The sequence below is a fragment of the Lytechinus pictus genome, chromosome 2 (genome assembly GCF_037042905.1).
Source record: "Lytechinus pictus isolate F3 Inbred chromosome 2, Lp3.0, whole genome shotgun sequence".
Lineage (NCBI taxonomy): Eukaryota > Metazoa > Echinodermata > Echinoidea > Temnopleuroida > Toxopneustidae > Lytechinus > Lytechinus pictus.
This window is the reverse complement of record NC_087246.1, coordinates 66,393,612-66,415,703: the sequence shown is the minus strand read 5'-3', so window position 1 is coordinate 66,415,703 and position 22,092 is coordinate 66,393,612. Positions and strand designations below refer to the sequence as shown.

Genomic DNA, 22,092 nt, shown 5'->3' with positions numbered 1-22,092 from the left:
AAAGGACAAAAGTAAATAATATTAATATTTTTAAAGAAAAATGTAATTTATTGCTTGGGTGGAGCCATAGCAAACTTTGATGAAAACATCCAAAGGCTCAATCGTCTGGTACATGTATATATATATATATATATATACGACTGAATGTATGTAAGATGTACATGTAAATGTCAAGTTTAGATTGCATTGTATTAGCATAGCTTGCATGCGTGACTGAGTGGAGATTGTTCCGTACTTTACGTGATGTAGTGCTTTCATCATGCCAGAGAATATGACAGGAAAAAAAAAGAAACCCGAGGGACACTTTCACAAAGAGTTCAGTGAGATTTGAAGTCATGCGTGTCAATGTGCACTTGTGGTATTTGATGCATAATGATCTCATCGATTATTACTTGGTTGTACTTGAACCTGTATTTTATGCCTCCTGAACTTATTGCATTCACTGCAGGCTTATGGGTGCTGAAACATGCTTTTGTAGCATAATCACATTTCACTATCCAAAATACAGTCATTGCCTCGCCATGTGATATTACAATGCTTGCCATGATTTTTTGGAGGCTACTTTTAAGCTTCAACATTGCAGTAAATGGGGATTTTCTTGGACTCTCTTTTTTTTTTATTTTGAGAGCTTTTCTGAGCATTTGAAAGAAGCCTGAGCTCCCTGAATTTTTACCTTGTAAATCAGACACGTACGCAAGGGGGGGTACAGGGTATCAAACCCCCCTCAGATTTTTTTGAAAACCTTTTTTTTTATACTTTGCTTGTCAAATTTTCATTCAACTCGAAACCCCCCCCCCTTTTAAAAATCCTGCGTACACTACTGCTGTACATACTCAATATTTTGCTCTCACTAACTAAGCCTGTAATAGTTTCCTTCTTGATTACTTTTTTTCTTTCTGGACAGACACCATTTACACTTTGTTTGATCAAAATATGAAAATTATTTTTTCCCCATTTTCTATTCATCATCAAGTAACTTTAGCATTTCTCATTATGATGATTGTCGGGATTTTTTCTTCTGATTTCTGATGAGGACACACAAAAAATAAATATATTCATTTGCGTAAATTATTAGTGCAAGAGAATGAAGAGATACTGTCTTTTCTCTGTTGAATAGATCGATTATTCTAAAATTTTCTACCATGAAACATGTATACTGCGATAATAGTGCACACAACTCAAAATTTCATTCTAACTCACTGGGCCTACATCTTGTGAAACAGACCCCATGAGTCGTGGTCAGGTCTGGCTTGTGGCTTGTTTGTGATTTTTTTTTCCAGGAGAGTTATTAGATTTGCTTGTTCCTTGACTCGGCTTTTGATTAGATTTCTGGTTATTAGGGTTGGATGTAGAATCAACAAATCATGGTATTAGAATGAATGTATGCTGGAAGGGAGGTTGGATGAATCAATGTACATTCTCATCCAGTGCATTAACGAGTGTCTGTTATTGCCTTACGACTGTATTTCTATTATATTGGTAAGAAAACTTGAATGAACCTAAAGAGAAAAACAGTCAATATATTGTACAAAAATTGAATCTAGCTGACTGGACTCAACATTTTAAATGAAATAGTATTTATTGTGGATGATTGCTTATTCTTTTGTAATGATGTTAAGATGGAAGATTGTTTTTAATTTTGTTTTAAAACTTATTGGATTTGGCATGAATTTATAATGTCAAATGAAATTGTAGGAAATACCATTTTAGCTGCATTTAATCACAAATATGACATGTACAGGTACATGTAAGTATGTACCAATTGTTAATCATTGTTCTGTCTGATGGGTTGGCTTTTGAAAAAAAATGTTTTAATGTTTCACTTATTTGCTATTTTGATTGTAAGAATTTGTTCGTACTATGTAGGTCTACATGTTTTTATTCTTAACATGAATTGCATATTTTTCACAGACTTTAACTTATGTTATGTATTTACGGCAGAGTTATGCATTGTGGATCTGTCACAAACTTACAAGAATCTAACTTCTTGAGTGATATTATGTAAACATTAATAATCAATTGGTGGAGGAGAAATTTGGATGCGCAGGTAAAATAAATTCATGTCCCCCAGAAATCAATTATAACCGGTAGAATGTTATGATTTCAAATTTTCCTCCCTGTCTGAAAATCTTTTATTTGATTAAACCCAAGAGAAATCAAATTAGACCTTGTTGTCTTGCAAGTAGCCTCTAGGTAGCCCTTTGCAGATTTTACAAAGTGTTTGGTCTTGTAGAGAATTATTTTATATGCCCAAAGCCAAACCAACTCAAGGAAGGAGATGAGAAAACTGTAAAAAAAAAAAAATGCTTGTATTTTCAAGTATTAACTTAATATTCTCTCTGTAATGAAGCTACTAATGAATCATTTAGGGAAATTCATGAAAATTGTGACTTTATTTGTCATCTAAATTGATGGCAAGTAGAGCGACAAAGTAGCTGTGAAGATCCTCATGAGAATTTAACGAGAAACAGAAAAATCTACTGACACGAACTTGCTTTGATTTGTTTGATTGTTCTTGTTTTAGACTCTGAAGTGGAGAGAAGTGCGCTGATGGAGAAGATCTATCCTGGCCTGCGGGAGTACTGCGCCAGTAAGGGCTACGAGTTTGATGTGGTTGATCTACACTGGGGCATCTGGGATGCTAGGATACGAGACGAGAGATTCTTGGACCAGTGCTTCAATGAGATCAGGAACTGCCAAAACCTTTCAACAGGACCTAACTTCATTGTAAGTTGCAATTTCTTTAAGAAAAAAAACTTGTTAAAGCAAATACGAATCAGCAACCTTGCATCTCATGTCCTCAATTATTCAAATCTGGCTCTTACCCATAATGCAACATTTTGAGCAGTTTAGTCAAGATTGTAATACAGGCCCATGTGAATGAAAACACACTAATTTAGTATCCAAATACATTGATACAGCAATTATTATATTACCAGGTATCTGAAAGTTTCCATGACAATTACTGCGCTGCATGTTTCACACATAGTGGAATGACCAACTTCGAACCAGTGTTTAACACTATACCCTATCCTAAACCAAACCCTTAATTAGCATAAAACCCTATTGCAACACTAACCCTATATCTTAGATGAAATAAAGCCTGGAGCAATTGCCCCAGAGAAAAAATGTCATGTCACCATCTGAACATACTTTTCCTCAGAAAACATTTTAGTTCCTCCATACAATTAAAATTATAGGCTAATTCATTCTCTCTTTTTTTAAGACCAGCTATTCATAATATACAGTTAATGGGACACCACTCACAGTGTTTGTCAGTACAGTCCCTCTTTATAGGTGGAAAGGCATTATGGTCTAGTGGTTACATCTCTCGTCTTTCAATCTGAGGGATGTGGGTCCGAATCCCATCATTGGTGTGTTTTCCTTCAACAAGAGATATAACCACATTGTGCTGCACACAAGCAAGGTGCAATCAATATGAATCAATTTTGAAAATCTTGCATTCTTGGAAATTAATGATAAAGAGATTGAGTACATGTAGTTGAGGACTAAACTCTTTTAGGAAACTGTGGCTTTGCTGCTTCAGAAATTACATGTAGCAATATCACTGGCTTCCTTCAAGATTTTATGAGCTTCCCCTGGTGGTTTCAAGAATTTTAATTGAAGTTTTATGATGATGAAAGCATATTGGGTAGTTAAATTGATAACACCCATTATCAATGCAATAAAATGACACCACACACATAAAAAATATTTTATTATTGATGGCCTCCTGCCTTTTTGAGTGGATTTTGGTGTTAACTATGATTTCTTTGTTGTCCCCAAAAGACACAGTCACGCTCTTCTTAATTTTGCTTTAATACTATGTATTCGGCTGTTTCTAAATAATCCACTTTAAAAAATGTTTGTATTCTTTTTGTAGTCTTTCCTGAATCAGAAGTATGAGAGATGTACAGCCCCATTCCGGATCCTTGCATCGGCCTATGACCGGTTACTGAAGAAGGTTGATGTAGAAGATGATAAAGCAATCCTCTCCCAATGCTATCATCTAGACTCCAATGCCACGCCCCCGGTTTATGTCTACCGGGATGAGGAGGGAGGCAGGGAGAACCAGGAGAAGGTGCACAAGATACTGAGCAGCTGTTGGGGCAAGGAGGAGAAAGAGATGTACATGGCATCATGTGAGTGTAGTTGGTATAGGGAGGTGGAGGAAGAGGTGATGGAGGTGGAGCTAGTGGTGGGTGTAGAGATGGAGGAGAAGCTGATGGTGGAGTTGGATGAGGAGGAGGGGGCAGAGGAAGGGAGAGGAGGTGAGGGGAAGAGGGAGGTAATTGAAGAGGTGGAGGTGGATGAAGAAAGGGTAGAGGGGGTGGGGTTGGGGGAGGAGTGGGACTGGTGATGGTTGTATGGTGATGAGATTGATGATGGTGGATCTGCTGATGGATATAGAGGTAGACTAGATCTGTAGCAGCCGCATAGTAACGTTAGCGCTAACAATGCACTAACAGAGGCCCAACAATGCATTACTTAGACATTGAATTAAATGTTTTGACTTCTTAATCCGAAAGATGTGACTGAGTTTACTGTTAGCACTCTGTTAGGCTAACAACGTTTCGGTGCAGTCGGCACTGGATGTTGGTCGTTACTTGTTTGGAAATCCCTACACTCGTTCATCCCATGCAGTGCACGCACACCGTATTTTCACTTCTTTCACTAAAACAAAAAGATGGTGTGTGTACACTGTGTGGGATGAATAAGTGTAGGGCTTTCTAAACAAATAACTACTAACATCCAGATCTAGACTAAAATAGAGGAGGGCTAAGGGAGTAAGGGTAGAGGAGGAAGTGGTGGTGGTGGTGTTGGTACTAATGCTGATGAGCTGTTGATGATGAAAATTATTTTCTATTTGTAATGGCTACGATGGATACATGTGTGATGATCCATCCCTAGGAAAGCTGCATGGCTAAAGGATGTGCATTGGGATCTTATATCGTAATGTGATATGCCCTATAAAATGATTTGTGTATTATGATTATCATTATCAATATAAATATATTTGATGATGATTTTGTCGATAGTGATAATGGTGGTTGTTTTGTTGATGGTGATGACTTTCAGGTGATGGTAATGAAAAAGGAGGATAATGATGATATATGATGATAATTAAGATAATGAAAAATCTGATGATATAGGTCGGATGATTATGATAATTGTGGTGTGTGCTGCTGCTCTTGATGTTGTTGATGATTAAGGCAATGGTGGTATGGTTGGGTTATAGGTATTGTAATGGTGGCTCTGATGGAGTAATATTGAAATCAATTAGATTAATTTCTTATTATGTTGATAAATATTAAAGATTTTGGATGATCATTACAATGATATATAACGACCATAAGTCTCTAACATTGTTTACTTGTATTGCAATCGCACTCAACTATCATTATTATCTTCCTTTGAACAGTGCTTGAGATGGAGACAGAGAAGGGAGTCTTCAGTCCCGAGAGCTCCAGTGATAGCATCATGTGGACCCACAGGGTCTTCAAAGGCATCGATACCAGTGACTCATCAGCCTCCAATTACCTTGATCTGGTGCAGACGGACGATGGGAGAGAAATCGATAGTGAGGTAAGAGATGCTCACTTGACGGATTCACTGGGGTATAGAAGGTGATGTTGGTGAGAGATGGTGGCAGATTAAAGGAAATATTGTTGACCTGTTTGGGTTCAAGATGCTGTAACGCATGTTGGCTACTTCTGGAAAGCTTTTACTAGCTAAGGAAAATACTGCATTAGATTATGTAATACATCAAGTGTGTTGCTATTTCATTAGATGAATACACTTTTTATGATGGGCAAACTTGAAGCCTCCAGTTAGACATTGGAAGCTCTTGCTGGAAGGCTCTATATGGAGTGAAGAAAGTCCAAACATTGTATGCAGGCAAGGGTTTGTTGTTGTTATTATTAGTATTGTTATTATTATTGTTGTTGTTGTTGTTATTATTATCGTTATCATAAGTCAATGTTTGTGAGTGAAATCAATCAAATGTTTCAATTTTTCTTGACAGTCCTCGGAGCAGCTTGCCCAGCTGACCAAGCGTCTCCACACCAAGGTCAATGAGGGTAACTACATGCCCTTTGAGGTTAACTGGGGACCTAAGGGTCTGGATCCAGATGGTGTCTCCACCCATTCTCAGTATCTGGAGAACTTCTGCAACCAGGTCCACACCATCGTCAAGGAACTCATCGACAGGGCCATTGCTGAGAGGCAGGAGGAGGTCAAAGCAACTAGTGAGTCACGTCCTTTTGGTAGAATTATGTCCATTCCAGGGGATGTGGAGGCCTTCTATTTTTAACAATTTTAAGGGAAGGGTACTTTACTCTATGGCATATTTCTTTATTACAGCACCAATGAGGAAATAAAAAGGAGCACCAAACATTCCCCTTAGACCAACATGAGGAACAATGAGGCCATTTAAAAAGGACATACACGAATATGACCTTGGATAAATTTAACAATTTTTGTGTGATGAGGCAAATGTAGCGTTATGTAACAAAATCATGTTGAGATTACTACTGTCACCCTAATGTTTCCTTCCACTTTGCATTTTGCAGCCTCCATAAACATATCACATTCTGTTGTCTAGCATTACCGTCATAGAAAGGGGATGTGTGTCATTTATTTGATTATTTTAAATAATTTTACAGTTGGTTTATAGAAGTATCTCGAAAATGACGGATAGAGTTAGCCATATTTAAAACATGTTCATTTTGAATACACAATCTTCCAACACCATCTGACAAAAATTATTTGAGAGAGGCCAATAGTATTGTTAAAAAGAAATGTGACAGTGTTAAAGAATTCATAAGGAACATCCAGCTTCACTTCTCTATCAAGTTTTTGTCAGAGCATTTGTTAAATGTGACAAAGAGTACATTTTTCAATTCGTGATGTATCTGTGTCTTCTTAGGAATCCATCGTCGCCTGCATGCAGAGCTCCAGCACCACACTACCCTCTGCCAGAAGCATGTAGAAACATTCCAAGGATGTAGCGCCCTCACTGGCCAGATCAGCAGCTACTTGAGCAGTGAGGACAATGTCCCTCTGGTGCTGCATGGCTGCACCGGTTGTGGCAAGTCTGCCCTTGCAGCCATGACGGCCAAGATGGCAGAGCAGGTCCTACCAAACAGCGCGTGCGTAGTCAGGTTCATTGGGTCATCACCGGAATCATCCACCCCTAATCAGGTCTTCAGGAGTGTATGTGAGCAAATTGCTTACCTGTATGGAGAGCATATATCCATTGGAGCTAGGGTAAGCAAAGAGAAAAGGAGCAAATTGAATGATTGAAATTAGATTCTTAAAATGGTTAAAAATCTGAGGTGCCCACGTTAAAGCTTTGTCTAAGAAAAAAAGCTAATCATGAGTATCCATAGTTTCTAAAGAGAAAAATCTTCTCAGGTTATGATAGTTATAATATCAACAAGACCAAAAACAGGAGGATGATGGTGATGGTGGAGGTGATAATGACGATGATGGTGGAGGTGGTAATGGTGATGATTTCAAACTTGTAGACTGCAAAACTGAAAGTTTCATCCCAGCAGTTCATAGGGAAAATAGTATTAAACTAGAAAATGTAAGAGAAAGCACCCTTGCCACTCCAGAATGCAACAGGATTGTACCTTTCACAATATCAACACCCTCCTTTGACGTTGCATGTGAAACTTTGTATGCTTTTTTAGGGCCTGAAGAGACTGCATAAAGACCTCGCCCAGCTGCTCAAGAAGGTCACAGTACAGCGCCCTCTTGTGGTAGTCATTGATGGCTTGGATCAGTTCAATGACGACGAAGCTGAAGCTCTCAGTGCCATCCCCAAGACCCTAGCTCCATCGGTCAAGATGGTCCTGACAACGAGGGGCAAGGACTTTGAAGGCTTCAGCAAACTTCAGGTTTGTATGAATTCTGTTGAACTTCCCATCTTTGTCCTGTAATTCAATTATGAATAGCCCTGACTTGCCTCATTATATTAAGACTTGTTCAAACTGTGATGTTCGTTTTGCTTTAATTATGGTCAGGAAAAAAAAATTGTGTTTTATTTTAATCAGAGGAAAAATCAGATAAAGCAGATAGATGAAAGTTTGAGCACTATCAAACAAGCAATAAGAGAGTTATGAATTTTTAAAAGTTGTAAAAATTGGCAATTACTGTACCCATAGTGATATCAAATTGGCTGCATTCTATACTCCAATACATAAAATAGCTAAAATGTCATTTTTCCCCCACAAATTTTAGTTCAAATTATGTTTTTCTTTCATGGGGACATACGACAATGTGCTACCTTGGTTATATTTTGGTTACTGCCCCAGAGAATAGGTACTTATGAGAATACCTCAAATCCTTGATAATTAAGTACATGGCTTAAAAAGTTGGCAATATATTCAAATCTCAATTTTATAACAGCCATAATCTATAGCCTGTCTGATTTCTCTCAAATTTCATGATTCTGTTTTACTTATTTTCTCCTCTCTCACACAACATTGTATGATCAAGGTTGGATTCCCCTTTAATGCACTCTCTTTGCTGCTGATGGCACATCTCTGTGTTTCTGATCCTGAAGTGGATACTGTATATATGTAGTATTTGTGTACTTTAAAAAGTTTCCTTACACAGGCTGGCTAAGATACATAATTACCTCAACTCCATTTGCTTAGGTGAACAAACTATAGATATTGTTTCATCCTCCTTTGGCCAAATAAAAGGGAGTGCCACTGTCCTTTAAACTAGGGTGTAAATTTATCTTTATCTTCTGTGATAAACTCTCTTTTTCATTTATTACAATAGAGGTTGAATTTGGTTTGTTTTTATATTTCCATTTTATAGAACCACCTGAAAGACAGTGCTCAATTTATTGAGATACCTCCACTAGCCAATGATGAAGCTGCCAAACTAAGTGAATCACTTCTCAAGAGTCATCGAAGAACACTGTCTGATGATCAATACAGCATGTTACAAGACGCCATTGCTGCATGTCCGCACCCACTCTACATCAGGTTAGCATGCCAAGCAGCTTGTACATGGCACAGCTATGACCCACCGGCGACTACAAATCTTGGCAAGGATGTGTTGTCGCAATTCAGAATGCATCTTGAAACAATTGAAAAGCGGTACGGCAAGATGGCAGTCGCGAGATCCCTTGGATACTTGTCAATAGCCAGGGACGGCATCTCTGATGCTGAGATGAACGATATACTCTCATGTGATGAGGCTGTGCTGAATGAACTGTACGCACAGAGGACACAAGTTTTGAGACGCGTGCCAAGTTTATTATGGGTAGCCCTCTGTCAAGAGCTTGGTCCGTGTTTACAAGAGTGCAACGTTAACGGACGGTACTTAAGAAGTTGGGGACACTCTTGTTTTAGGGAAGTGGTAACCAAGCAATATTTATCTAACGATAAAGATCGCGTGCAGCTACATATGACCATCCAAGACTACTTCCAGGATAGATGGTCACTGGGAAAGAAAAAGCCCTATGTTGGTGAAGGTGGAATTGAAATGGTCATGGACAGGCTGGTGTTGACCCAACCTAATGAGTTTGGCAAAGTGGACAATCTACGGAAGTTTAGAGAAGTCAGTTACCATGTTTTCCACACTGGAGACAAGAAATTTGTGGACAAGTATGTGTGGGATATTGATTGGCTGGTGAAAAAACTAACTTATTGCGATGTGTATGATGTGCTTGAGGATGTGCGGTTGGCTCAGACAAGAGATGCATCGAATCAGGATCTACAACTGATGGAAGAGTTTCTGCAGTTGTCCGCGTATGCTTTATCATGCTCAGGATCTCAGCTTTTCACTCAGCTCATACAGAGACTGGACAAATCTATTGAAAAGAACAAGAGTAAGCATCCCCACATGAGTAAGCTGCTTCAGGTTGCCAACAACCCCCCTCATATTAGTTTCTTCCCCTCCACATCTTGTCTCCTTAAGGTCAGTGATGCCAAGGATGAAGCCCTTGATGAAGACAACGAGAAGTCCAAGGAACCTTCGTTGACCCAGCTCTACAAGGTTAAGTCCCAGCCGTGGTATATGGTGTCTGTGTCACCTGCGAATGGGGAGTTGATTGTGTGGGATATAGTCTCTCAAAAACCCGTCAGAACGTTGAAGGGCATTGACAGCCCCCGCGATATTTGCTTCATCGAAGCTCACCGCGTTGTTGTCTTGTGTAATCGGGAGCTGAAGATATACAACCTTGACACTGGTACCTTCGAGACAAAGCTTTTGGGCATCATGAATCAACAAATGCCATTTTTCGCGCTGCATGACAAGGATCATGTTGTGGCCCTCTCACGGAACCGTATGTACGTCAACATTATCAACGTGGGAACTGGAGCCATTGTGGCCACCTTCAAGGCTGGTGAGGATAGGTTCCTCAACAGTCTGTTGGTCAGTGCCAATGGTCAGAGATGCGTCTGTGGAGACGGAACCCAGAAGCCTAGCCCACTCCTGGTTTGGGATCTGAATGCCAGGAAACTCATCCATGACTTCAGGATTCAGCAGCATGAGTTTGTCACCCGAATGGCAGCGATCTCCAATGATGGTCACTACGTGGTCTCTGTCATCAAGGTAAGCAGACCAGTGATAACAGTGTTTCCTTGACCAAAATGATAATTTGCTGGAAAGTATACCTGGTGGGTATTTAATAAAGCTGCTTGTATTTTACAAACAACAGGTGACACTTTCTTAAGAACTGATTCAACGCAAATGAAAAATCAATTACCATAATAAAAGGTCACCAGTCGCTCGTAGTTTTATGAAACATCTACCAGGGGGCTTTAACCCAATAGCAATTGATCATACAGTTGATTTGTACACTTGATTGTACATAATGTTTGATGTAATCAAGCATGAAATTAGCCTTACGATCAAGCGCTAGCGTTGTGTGACAGGGTTCAGGGTTCTGTAATAAACAGATTTGCATTGGATAAAAAATGGAGACTCCTGACTCGATCCCGGTCAGTAATTTGAACAAATTGCACTGGCCATAATGATCTTAATTGGCCATTGTCATCTAGTGATTGATTGCAAACATTCCTGAGACAGATCCTGGATATCTGTTGTTGGTTTTACTCAAAGATGAGAAAAAAACATCCATGATTGTGGAAGAAAGGGAATATTGAATTCAAAGTTAGGAGAAAAGGGAGCTTTTATCGAGAATCTTTGAGAAAGCCTTGTTCAAACATTGCAATAAACCAAATACCTTGTTACCACTGTTGTGTGATCCTGTATGAACGCCATGATGGGCCTTTCGTAACTGATTGCAAAAATTTTTGAACTGTTCAAAATTTTCTACATTCAGAAGGTATTAGCAACGACATTCATTGACACCTTTTGTGTTCAAGCTTAATAGCGCAACAAACTGGCCCTTGAACTATATACTAATAAGCTTCATTTCTCAAATGCAAGACTTCTATCTCATGATCACAGCTAAATTCATGACATATGTTGTGATTTTAATAGAAAGTAAAATGGAATGAACCAGACACCACCACTCTTCACCCTAAATACATTAATGTATATTATCTTTTTATCTATCCAAGAAATGTTGATAATTTTACCAAATCCTATCAAGTTGAAAAAAACAAACACTATTAACGACCGAAGTCCACAAGCTAGCAAGAGAGCACATAATCGTAACATTGGCTTAAATGATTTTGTTTTTGATAATTGTAATCTGTCACTCATCTAATTTTTTCCTGTGTTTGCACCTCAAATCTTCTTTTCATCATACACAGGAGTTGGAGGATCCAACACGCAACTTTGTCATTGTCTATGACCTTCAAAGCGGTCAGCTCTTCAAGAAATGGAAGCCACCGGTCAACACCACATGTGTGGCCATCTCATCGGAGGGAATGTGCGTGGTCAACGGGTGCGAGGACTCAACCATTCTGGTCTGGGACCTGGCTTCAGGATCTATGAAGTAAGTCCCTTCTCAGGCTGATGAGTTGGAGGGGGGGGGGGGTGGGCTATCCATTTTAAAGGGGAATCCAACCCAAATAAAAACTTGTTTTTAGATGAAAAAGAAAATTCAGACAAGTTGATAGCTGAAAGTTTGAACAATATCAGGCAAACAATAAGAATGTAATGAATTTTAAAAAGTTGTAAATATTGGTAATCACTATACCCATGGAGACTTCAAATTGGCCGCATTTGTGATGTCATAGTGATATTATGCAAGGATTGCTCTTCCATGTACCCCAATACATAAAATGGCTAAAATGTAATTTTTCAAAAGGTTTGCTTCGATTTTTTTTTTTTCATGAGGACATAAAACAATATACTACCTGGGTTTTATTTAGGTTATTGCCCCATGGGAATTGGTATTAAGGAGAAAACCACAAATCCCTGATAATTAAGTACATGGCTTATGGGAAAGTTGTCCTTGCCCCTTGTCAGAATTTCCTTACCCAGTTGCCAATTTGAAATCTACGTAATATTAGGGTTCTCAATTTTAAAGCAGCTATACATTTCTTATTGCTTATCCAATTTCTTTCATATTTTCACCATTCTGCTTTATTTCTTTTCTCCTTTCCAACGCAATATTTTATGACCAATGCTGGATTCCCCTTTAACAAGCTTCATGCTAAGTCAGAATGTTTGTGTGATGAAGAACAATTGTTACTTTTTTTTAAAATGAATTTCATATGCATTCAATTCTTTTGATAATGAATTCACTAATTCCAATTCTGACCTTCATGGGATGATAACTGCTTGAGCCAGTTTCTTGAAATTATACCGTGCTAAGGTATTCTTCACCTTAGTATTTAAATGCTGAATTTATATATGCTTCATTCTCAAGGTACTCCCTGGAGGGACACACCCATCCAGTAGATAGGCTATACCTATCAGACAATGGAACAGTCTGCCTCACATATGATTCAACACATCAGGATCGTACCATCAGGGCCTGGGATCTCCAGAAAGGTGATGCATTTATAACAGAAACAAATTAAAACTGTGTACATCAGTCAGATAATTTGCCATAGTGTCATTTTCTAATTTTTTAAAGACTAAACATGCATGACCAAACATGCCATTTTAAAATTGTAACTTCCCAACTCCTAGAGTGAATGCAAATGCAATAAAATTGCCAAAATTATATGATATCTCATAAATATGGCAAAATATTATAATTTTTAATAGAATCACATGTGTAACCTTACAGAATCATTATGAATCAGCTGAAGTGTTAGGTAAAACCTATATACATGTTCATTCATGCATTTCTTTTTGTTTTGTTTCATGTAGGTACGTGTCTCGCAGCCTTCACGCCTGACAAACCAATCAGCTGCTGCCAGATATCTGCAGATGGTACGTGTGCCGTGATTGGTCTGCAGGGACAGAGGGAAATTGTGTCTCTATGGATACGCTCCAAAGGCTCCGCCCCAATACCCAAGGATGCAGGAACCTTTGGCGATTCGGCACGAAAGGGGGAGGAATTTGATGTTAATCCCTCCGAGAGTTAATGAGACCTAAAACCTGTAGGCGGTAGATAGTGGCCAACGTATGCAGTCTCGGATCTCGCGAGTTTGAAATATATAATGGCAAGAATTTCAATGAAAATTTTTTTTGATTCCTTATTGGAATTATTTTGCATTGCTGAAATTCTATAATGAAAATCTGACAATTCAGCTCAATGATTGCATTATGGAAATCAGTGTCAAAGTATGATATTTCTAGATGTAATCAATGGATTTATATTATATTATCTAGAACTCATTATTGGAATCTTGCAATGCAAACTTGATCTCTTCAATTTTGTTATTAAAAGTTTATCGGTGTGGATTGTCGTTACAGGAATGGTAGGATGTGTCACATCAGTGCCCTGAAGAACATAGGCATTTTTTTTCATACCAATGCTATCCTACATCTGTAGGTTATTAGTGGGGTGTTTCACAAACAGTTGAGTATGACTTAGGGTAGCACTTAAAGGTCCAGTTGTGTGCGGTATAAAAGGCATTACCGCATTGGTCAAATCGTGATAATAGGATGCACGCTACTGCGTAGCAATCAATAAGACTACGTGTTACATACATGTATCATGTGCGCGTCAGTATTTAAGAATAACTCCAAGTATAAAGTTTTTGTGAAACACCCCCAGGAATGATTAGAAAATGGCATAGAATAAATGCAATGGAATTTCATGGTGAGGCATTGCTTGAACTTTTCATGCGGAACCTCTAAATTGGGAAGAGAGAGAGACACTGCCTCATCTTGCAATGAGTTGCAATTGATCCAATTTATCACAACTATGGAAAGCAGATTATACCATTGTTTTACCCAATTAGCATGCATCTGGTTTCTTCAAGGGGACAATGCATGCATAATAATAAAAAAGCATGACACTGATTGTTTTCCATAATTGAGGATGATTTGATGAACTACTACTGTTCACAAGACTTGGCTCAGGAGCAAAAATCATCGCTCTGTGAAACCAAATCCTGTTTCATGAAGCTCTTTTTAACTGTCTGTGACAAACAACGGTTATAAGCTACTGACATTGTGCGATTTGATTGGATAAGAGTAAATTTTGGTACATCTGGTATCTGATAAGTATATGAAACGGGGGCCTGATGGTGGTTGCTAGTGAAGAAGTTTGAAGTTGACATTCAAATATTTATTCTAGTTTAATGTAAAAATTTGCAACATGACTGCCAAATTTATCAGTTCACAAAAGTGGAATGATAATTATCATTAACGCTTTAGAGAGTATGAATTGTTTAAAAGTCAAAATTATTTGATGTTTGATGTCATTTTAAGGGGAAAAACATATTTTCTGTATTAAAAGTCAATCATGATAGCCATTGATTAATTATAATGGATTTTTGTGGTTATTTGTCACAGGCAATCATGGAGAATGGTTACAATAATGTCTAAACTGTTGTCAAAGCATACAGAAAATATAAGTTGTATAATGAGTGTAGTTAAACTTTGATTATTTTTTTGTTCCATCAAGAAATATATTCTGTAAAATGTTACAAATGGAGGACAATTTGTAGTCTTCAAAGGCATTTTTCTTGGTCATCATTATTTTTATCCTCAACATCATTACATGTGGAGAGCATTTCATGAAACAATTAGTCATTGATTTTTACCGACAGCTGTTATAAGCAACTAGAAATCCTTGGATCTGATTGGCTGAGAGTAAATTTGTCAGTGGAAATTACTGACTAAACTCTTTATGAAAAGCCCCCCTGTTAACAATAACATCTATGTGCTGTAGCTGGTGCAGGGACTTTATCTATTGCGCATTAAAAAAATTGAAAGAATCATACATTTATTGCAAGGGTTATGCAAGGGTTTTGCAAGTGTTAAATCAAAATTTTCAAGAACATTGGACTGTAAAAATGCAGTGGAGATTATGAAGTAATGATTTGGTTTGTTATTGATTGAGATCATGATGTTGATATTTCAAATATTCCAAATTCAGGATTGCTGTCATCCTCACATGAAGCAATGAGATTCCATAATACAACACAAAAGCTTAGAAATTCATTGTACAGTTTATTTGTATAATTGATTAATGTAATCAATTTTAAATATTAGCTTTGCAATCAAGTGCTAGGCCTTGTGTTCACAAGCACATAAGTGTATTGTGTTAGGATGACATAACAATCACAACTGAATTGCTAATTTGTTCGAAAACTTTTAAGATTTTATAAGACATATAATTTCAAGTTATGTCCTCTTATTCTCTGCATTTTTACTGAACCATTATATCTCTTTTTTCCACTTCCATTTTTAAATGAAATCGGACTGGAATCTCCCTTACAAAGAGCAGCTTTCATATTTTTATGAGGAGATATTGAGTTCATATTTTGATTGCAACTCATACTACGGTTTCAATGTAGGAATGAATTGATGATTGGAAAATTGGAAATGGGAAAATGAATGTAATACACGTTTGGAAACTGAATATGCAGGGTATTGAATTTGTCTGGTTGTACATATTTCTGTGTGGTAGTTATGACATTGACCTTGTCATTGACCTTGACTTTGACCTTGTCATGACCTTCTCAAGTATGTTTCATTACTTGCAATGCATAAATCATGGATTTTATGCATAATGTGCGTTTTTTGTTTGTGTGTCTGTGTGTGTGTTTGAGCTCTCGGCCAGTGCTCGACCCCCTAATAGATTCTCTTGTTGCCTCTATCCACACAAATATTGTATGTAGTGAGAAAAATGGAGAGAAAGAGAGAGAAAGAAAAAAAACTTAAAAATAACCTTGATGTCTATAAATAACATCATCACTGTATGATTTCTTGTTGAGCAGAAGAACTCAAAACTTGCATGGCATGTTATATGTTCTTGTAAAAAAAACAAAGAAAAGAAAAAAAACTTTTTTCTTACTCTAGGTGAAGACCAATGGTTGTGCTCAATAAACACAAAGAACAAGCTCAAAGTTTTTTTGAAAGTGTATTTGGTATATAGAAGTCTTAAAGTCATTGCATTTTGTAAGAGAGGTACATAGAAAAATCCCTCTACTAATAATGGGCATTATATTTATACAATCTCATCATGCATTTGTAATTGATAAGAGTGCTAACTTTCTGGAATTATGAAGCAGTTTATGAATATGTCAATACAGTGGGGAGACTACCATTTTTTCCTTGTGTATTACGAAACCCAAGGATTCTGAATCATGCTCAAAGGACGTGTTGCCAATCATAAAATGATGGCAATTCAAAGATTGAAATTAAAATGATTCAAAAGCACTCAAACAATATCTCTGTCTGGGTTCATAGAATGCACAGTATAGCACTAGATTGCGAATGCAATCAACACAATGAAGTCAGCATGATTTTTTTTTCTTCATTTAGAGTGTCGACCTGAGTCATTAGAAGCATAGAGCCAGCAATGACAACAGTTGTAGACTGTTGCTGAAAAAGGTCAACTGCTTATTCCTGTATCCCAAACTTCCAATAATGATTTGGTAATGCTCACAGGGAAGGTTGTTTGATTATTCATACATTTCAATATCTGAGTATTAAAATGCATTGGTAAAGATTGAATAAGTCACTGACCTTAAATTACTAAGTACCTCCTGTTTGCAAAGTTGTACAGGGACTGTTCCGAGTCCCTTAACACAAAGTTTAGCAATTGTATACTTGATTTTCATTGTTGTCAATGCAATCAATCGCAACAAATATTCTGCAATCATTGCTAAGCTTTGTGTTATGGGCCCTGGTTTCCTTTTCAGTAGGTTATAACATGGACCTATAAGAAATGGACGATTAACGCGAGCATTCTTTTGATGCAATCATAGTCGCCGTCTCCTGATTATGTGCATATTAATGATAACATACAGGTGCTTTGACAATAGCGACTACCAAGGCGAATCTGATCTTCACAAAGGAATGTTTTGCTCTTTTTGCCGTTTGTTGGCTGATGTCTTGTAGCAGATTATACCTTTCAATTAAGATGTTTCAGATTTGGAACAGCAAATTGAGAAGCAGACGATTTTTGTGATATCAAATTTATTATTATCGATTTGCACGCTTCTGCACACTCATAATGACTTTTCTAACAACGAGAGGGGGATGACCCCTACAAGAAACCCACCATGTTTCTCTGGAATATTATGAGGAAATCTTTAAAATGTGATTATAAATTACAATCAATCAATTTCATTTCAGCCTCTATCTTGAAATATTCATACATTTTTCCAAATAAAAACCATGGAACTAAGATAACCATTTGTAAACCAGAACTGCACATTAATTTCCGAGAATTCAGGTAATTTATTACCTTCTGCGCATACAATTTGTCTAATGTTAAATGTCTAATCACCGAAAGCCTCTGTAACTCATGGTTTAATTGACGGCGACCATGATGGTATAACAGGAGATAAATATGAAGAGAATGTTATTCACATGACAATGACAGTCAGATGTTAGTGAATTCATTAACTAACCGATGAATGTCCAGCTTTCATAGGTCCATGGTTATAATAACTTCAATTTAAACAGGGGTTGGGTTTCAACCTAACTCTTACACTCAACAAAGCTAATTTTATGAAAGGATAGCATTATCAATGTTTGCTGATGTAAGGCTTTGGGCCTTTTCCCCTGTCACGTTCTTATCCTAATCATTATGTAACTATCATTTGAATACCTGTGTAGGAAGAAAAAAGAATACAGCTGTGCACCAGTATATTTCGTAGGTCAGATGTTTTTTTTCATGTCACTTGAGCTATTTATTACATCATTTTGTCATCGATAAAACCTCAAAACCTGTGTGTGCTTGTATTTGATACTACAGTTGCTCATCGGCATTTCCTCAAACAAGTACAGTTCTCCTCTCGTCTCTTACTTTTCCCCTCTCTACTCCCCCGTCTTTGTTTGGCATTGCCTGTCTATCTCTGTATCTATCTCTCTAAATTCTGTTTCTGTTTGTCAATCTTTCACACTCTCTCTGTCTCTCTTCCTCTCTCTGTCCCTCCCTCTTTCTATCTCTCTGTCTCTATCCCTGTCCCTGCCTTTCTCCCGCTTCTCTCTCCCTCTCTCACACCTTCCCTGTATACCCTTTGATTATCAGATCACCCCCTTAGCCCCCTTCCGCTATCACCCTTTTCTCTCTCACAGCCACCACTTCTTTTCATTCCTATGGTAGTGTAAAGACGAAATGATAATTTGTGTCCATGTGTGCATTTATAGGTTATAGAAGTTGTTGTTGTTGTGGACGTGAGCCTGATGATTTCCAAACGATGTGTATTCTTCAGGTCTTATAATAATAATAATGTGGTCTTGAGCAGCATATTTGATGATCGATGCTGTCCGTTATTGTTAATCTAGAGTTGCCAAATAAAATTATAAGCTCGATCAAGAGAAGGGGTTGAAAGAAAAAAGGAAATCGATGATGATTTATTTATATTGTTCTGACTGTAAATATCTGCAAATATTTGACCAATATTCTGTTTAATTGTGATAAAGAGATACTGATATAGGAATGGTCGTTATCTTGATATGAAATTCATTGGAATTGGAACGAAGGAATATTGGGGTGCATATAATGAATTGTAGATATACAGATTCTCTTTTTGATGTTTACATGTAAAGGCTGATAAGAAGTGGGAATCTCCGTGATAATCTGAATGTATTGAAAGCATAGATAAGGAGGTTGTGAAGGGAGAGCTAGCAGCGACTTTCTCTCACTCATATTTCTTTTGCTGTGTCTCATATGCAATAGATGTCATGATTGAATAACAAGCTTCTGTTGAACCTGTGGAGTTGAGTATGTAGTGTTGCGTTTTGTCGACGCAAAGCGAATTAGAGTAGGCCTGCGTATGGACAACTATGAAAGCTGATTTTGATATTAAATAATTGTGAATAACCTTCAGACAGGGATGAGAGTTTACCTATATGAAGCTGTTTTGATGTGTTTAATACTCTTCTACATGTTATAGTGATGAGAGATTTGAGTACTAGATAATCAAAGATAGTTTGAGTTTGTGATGTAGTGATTTGAAAATAGCTTTGTACAGGGAAATCATTTTTTTTTTTAATATTTACTTATAACATCATTGACTACTAATAAATGTGCTTGTAATGATATATGATATTGTGACTTCTTATGTTTTCCTTTAAAGGGAAATAGCATAAATTATACTCATTGTAGTTGTATTGGATAAATTGATGTACAAAGTCTGTGAAAATCAACGTATATGTTACATGTATGGAGTTGTCCAGTAATGTATGTGCTAAAGGATCATATAGGCTATAGCTTTTCTCTGTTATTAGGGGTAGAGAGTGGGGTCTGAGTTCATACAATTATATATTATGAACAAGAAAATTTTTACCAATGCATATGGTAGTATCTTGATTTCTTTTTTTTTTTGTAGAAGAGGAAAATATGTGTTGAGATTGTATGTACTGGATCTTTCTGGATCTCTTCTCATGCATTCTATTCCAGAGATATTTTTGGATGTTTCAAACCATTGATGTTAGTTCCTACCATATACTGCTTGGAATCCTGCGCTCTATGCACTGATTATATGTTATGGGTGGTTTGTGTTTGGTCTCTACCAAAGTTTAGAGCTTCTTTTGATATGCAAAAATGAATCAACATGACTGAAATAAGCAGGAATTTCAAAGTAAACAAAGTGTATATGTATTCAAACCGATATTATGGGCCTAGACTGCAGTCCCACATGTTTGAATTCTTGTCGGCAGCACGTCTGTGGGCGGTGCATACAAGGTCATGGCTTCAAACTCTTTTCTTCAAGGCATTAGCATATGGAATAACATTTGTAGAAGCTCTTTTAGGACAGGTTTTCTCATGCTGCATTGAGAATCAGAAAAAAAATGGATGTTCAATCACTTATTCAGTACTGTCTTGAGTGTTATTATCCATCGGTTCATCCACATTTTGCACAAAATCATTTGTCCGTGTGAGTTGAATTAGCATCCATTTCTGTGTCTCTATCAAATCAATAACAAATGTGAAAATGTAATAAACTTCATCACTGCATTGTTCCCAGAAACATTCCGTTCGTTGAATTGATCATGGACAGAAAATGAGAAATTCTTACTGCAACTAATACTCTTGTTGGAGTCAATGTTTAGGAGATAAAAAGGGAAGAAACTATTATGTGTATATGTGTTTTTACTAAACCCTCTTCTGTCTCGAATTCTTATGCGGAATTGATTACTTGTATTAATGTGAACGAATTTGACATTTTAAAAGAATAAAGTAATCAAGTATTCTATATAATTGATGAGAGGAAGATTGATGTAAGATGATAAAATTAATGAGAATAATAAAATGGATCCGAGATGTCGGCCTCCTCTGTCGCATGTCCCTGACTCAGTGTAGTTCTTGATAGCTATGAGTAAAGTTGATGTTAGCTTGATCTAATAAGTTTGATGAGATGTTTGAGAGAGAAGATAAACTTGATCTATGAGCTCTGTGCTATTCCAGTAATGGTAACTTTGCCATCAGTTGTGATTTCAAGAAATGTGTAGTTTACCATGCTTTGGCTTTTATGTTGCATTTACCGTTAATGGCAGAATTATCAAACGAGTATGTCACAAAGAAATTTGACTTGGACAGAGTTGGCTGTTTTTATTTCCTGTTGCCATGGTTTCTTGAAAGTCAGTTTGAACAACTGGTCTAAATCAAGGTAACAAGTCTGATTCTGTCAGCATTATACAAAAAGTGTACACTTTTTATTAGATCTTTGAAAAACATGCACAAGCTGTGTATACTCTTGGTAGAACTCAACAAACATTCCTAAATTCGTGCTATGACTTCATCTATTGATGTAAAAGTACATTTTGGCCCATCAATGTAAAGTGAAAAGCCATCTAATCTTATTTAAAACACTACATGGCATTGAAGTTCTACCCATATGGCTCTCATTAAGCAATGCACTATGGGGAATGGGAGGAACCGAGTGAGAGAGAGAGGGGGGGGGGGTTGAAGTGAACGTATAGAAGGGAGAAAGCGAGAGATATAGGAGGAGTTCATGTGTGAAAGAGGGGAAGTGGAAGGGAGAGGTGGGAAGAGACAGAGAAGGAGAGAGAGAGAGAGGAGGGGATAAGGCAAGATGAGATTAAATAAATGAATTTTGTATGAAAGGGGGAAGTTGAGGATTGAGTTCTGGGGGGAGTGATCTTTTGAGGGAGAGGGGATTGTGACAAGGCTAAAAAGAGTGATCGGAGGGGAGGGGGATGAAGATTGAGTCCCGCAGGGGGGGGGGTGATCTTGATCGAGGGAGGGGGGATTGCGATTATTGGCTAAAGAGAGTGATCGAAGGTTAACTTCAGAGCAACATATACCACTCATTATATTTTAAGCTCCAGAATACGTGGGATGGGGTTTGAGCCTCATGCAATCCGGCAAGAACCCACCCCCCCCCCTGATTTTGAGCTCCAGTTCCCTTGGCCCTTCTAGTTTTTCTAACAGCTCTTTCTAATTTTCCCATATTTTCTCTTCTCATTTTGTTTTCTTGTTGTTCATTTCAGTGGAAAATGATAGAATAGAAAAATGAAAATGGATAAAAATAAAATATTGGAGAATTAATTTATGACTACAAAAATGTGAATAAAGTATATAGGCTGACTCTCAATATTAAAAAA

The 22,092-nt window shown here is 37.4% G+C and overlaps 1 protein-coding gene across 1 annotated transcript in view; it reads left to right on the top strand.

Annotated features, from left to right (window-relative positions):
• Positions 1-20,808, top strand: part of LOC129255139 (NACHT domain- and WD repeat-containing protein 1-like) — a 91,617-nt gene extending 70,809 nt beyond the window's left edge. The window contains exons 3-12 of the mRNA XM_064095449.1: positions 2,525-2,727; positions 3,884-4,142; positions 5,423-5,586; positions 6,026-6,248; positions 6,929-7,269; positions 7,698-7,904; positions 8,836-10,578; positions 11,748-11,932; positions 12,812-12,936; positions 13,261-20,808. Coding sequence (XP_063951519.1) covers positions 2,525-2,727; positions 3,884-4,142; positions 5,423-5,586; positions 6,026-6,248; positions 6,929-7,269; positions 7,698-7,904; positions 8,836-10,578; positions 11,748-11,932; positions 12,812-12,936; positions 13,261-13,478 — 3,668 coding nt within the window. The 3' untranslated portion in view covers positions 13,479-20,808. The remainder of the gene's footprint in view (positions 1-2,524; positions 2,728-3,883; positions 4,143-5,422; positions 5,587-6,025; positions 6,249-6,928; positions 7,270-7,697; positions 7,905-8,835; positions 10,579-11,747; positions 11,933-12,811; positions 12,937-13,260) is intronic.
• Positions 20,809-22,092: the final 1,284 nt, after the last annotated feature.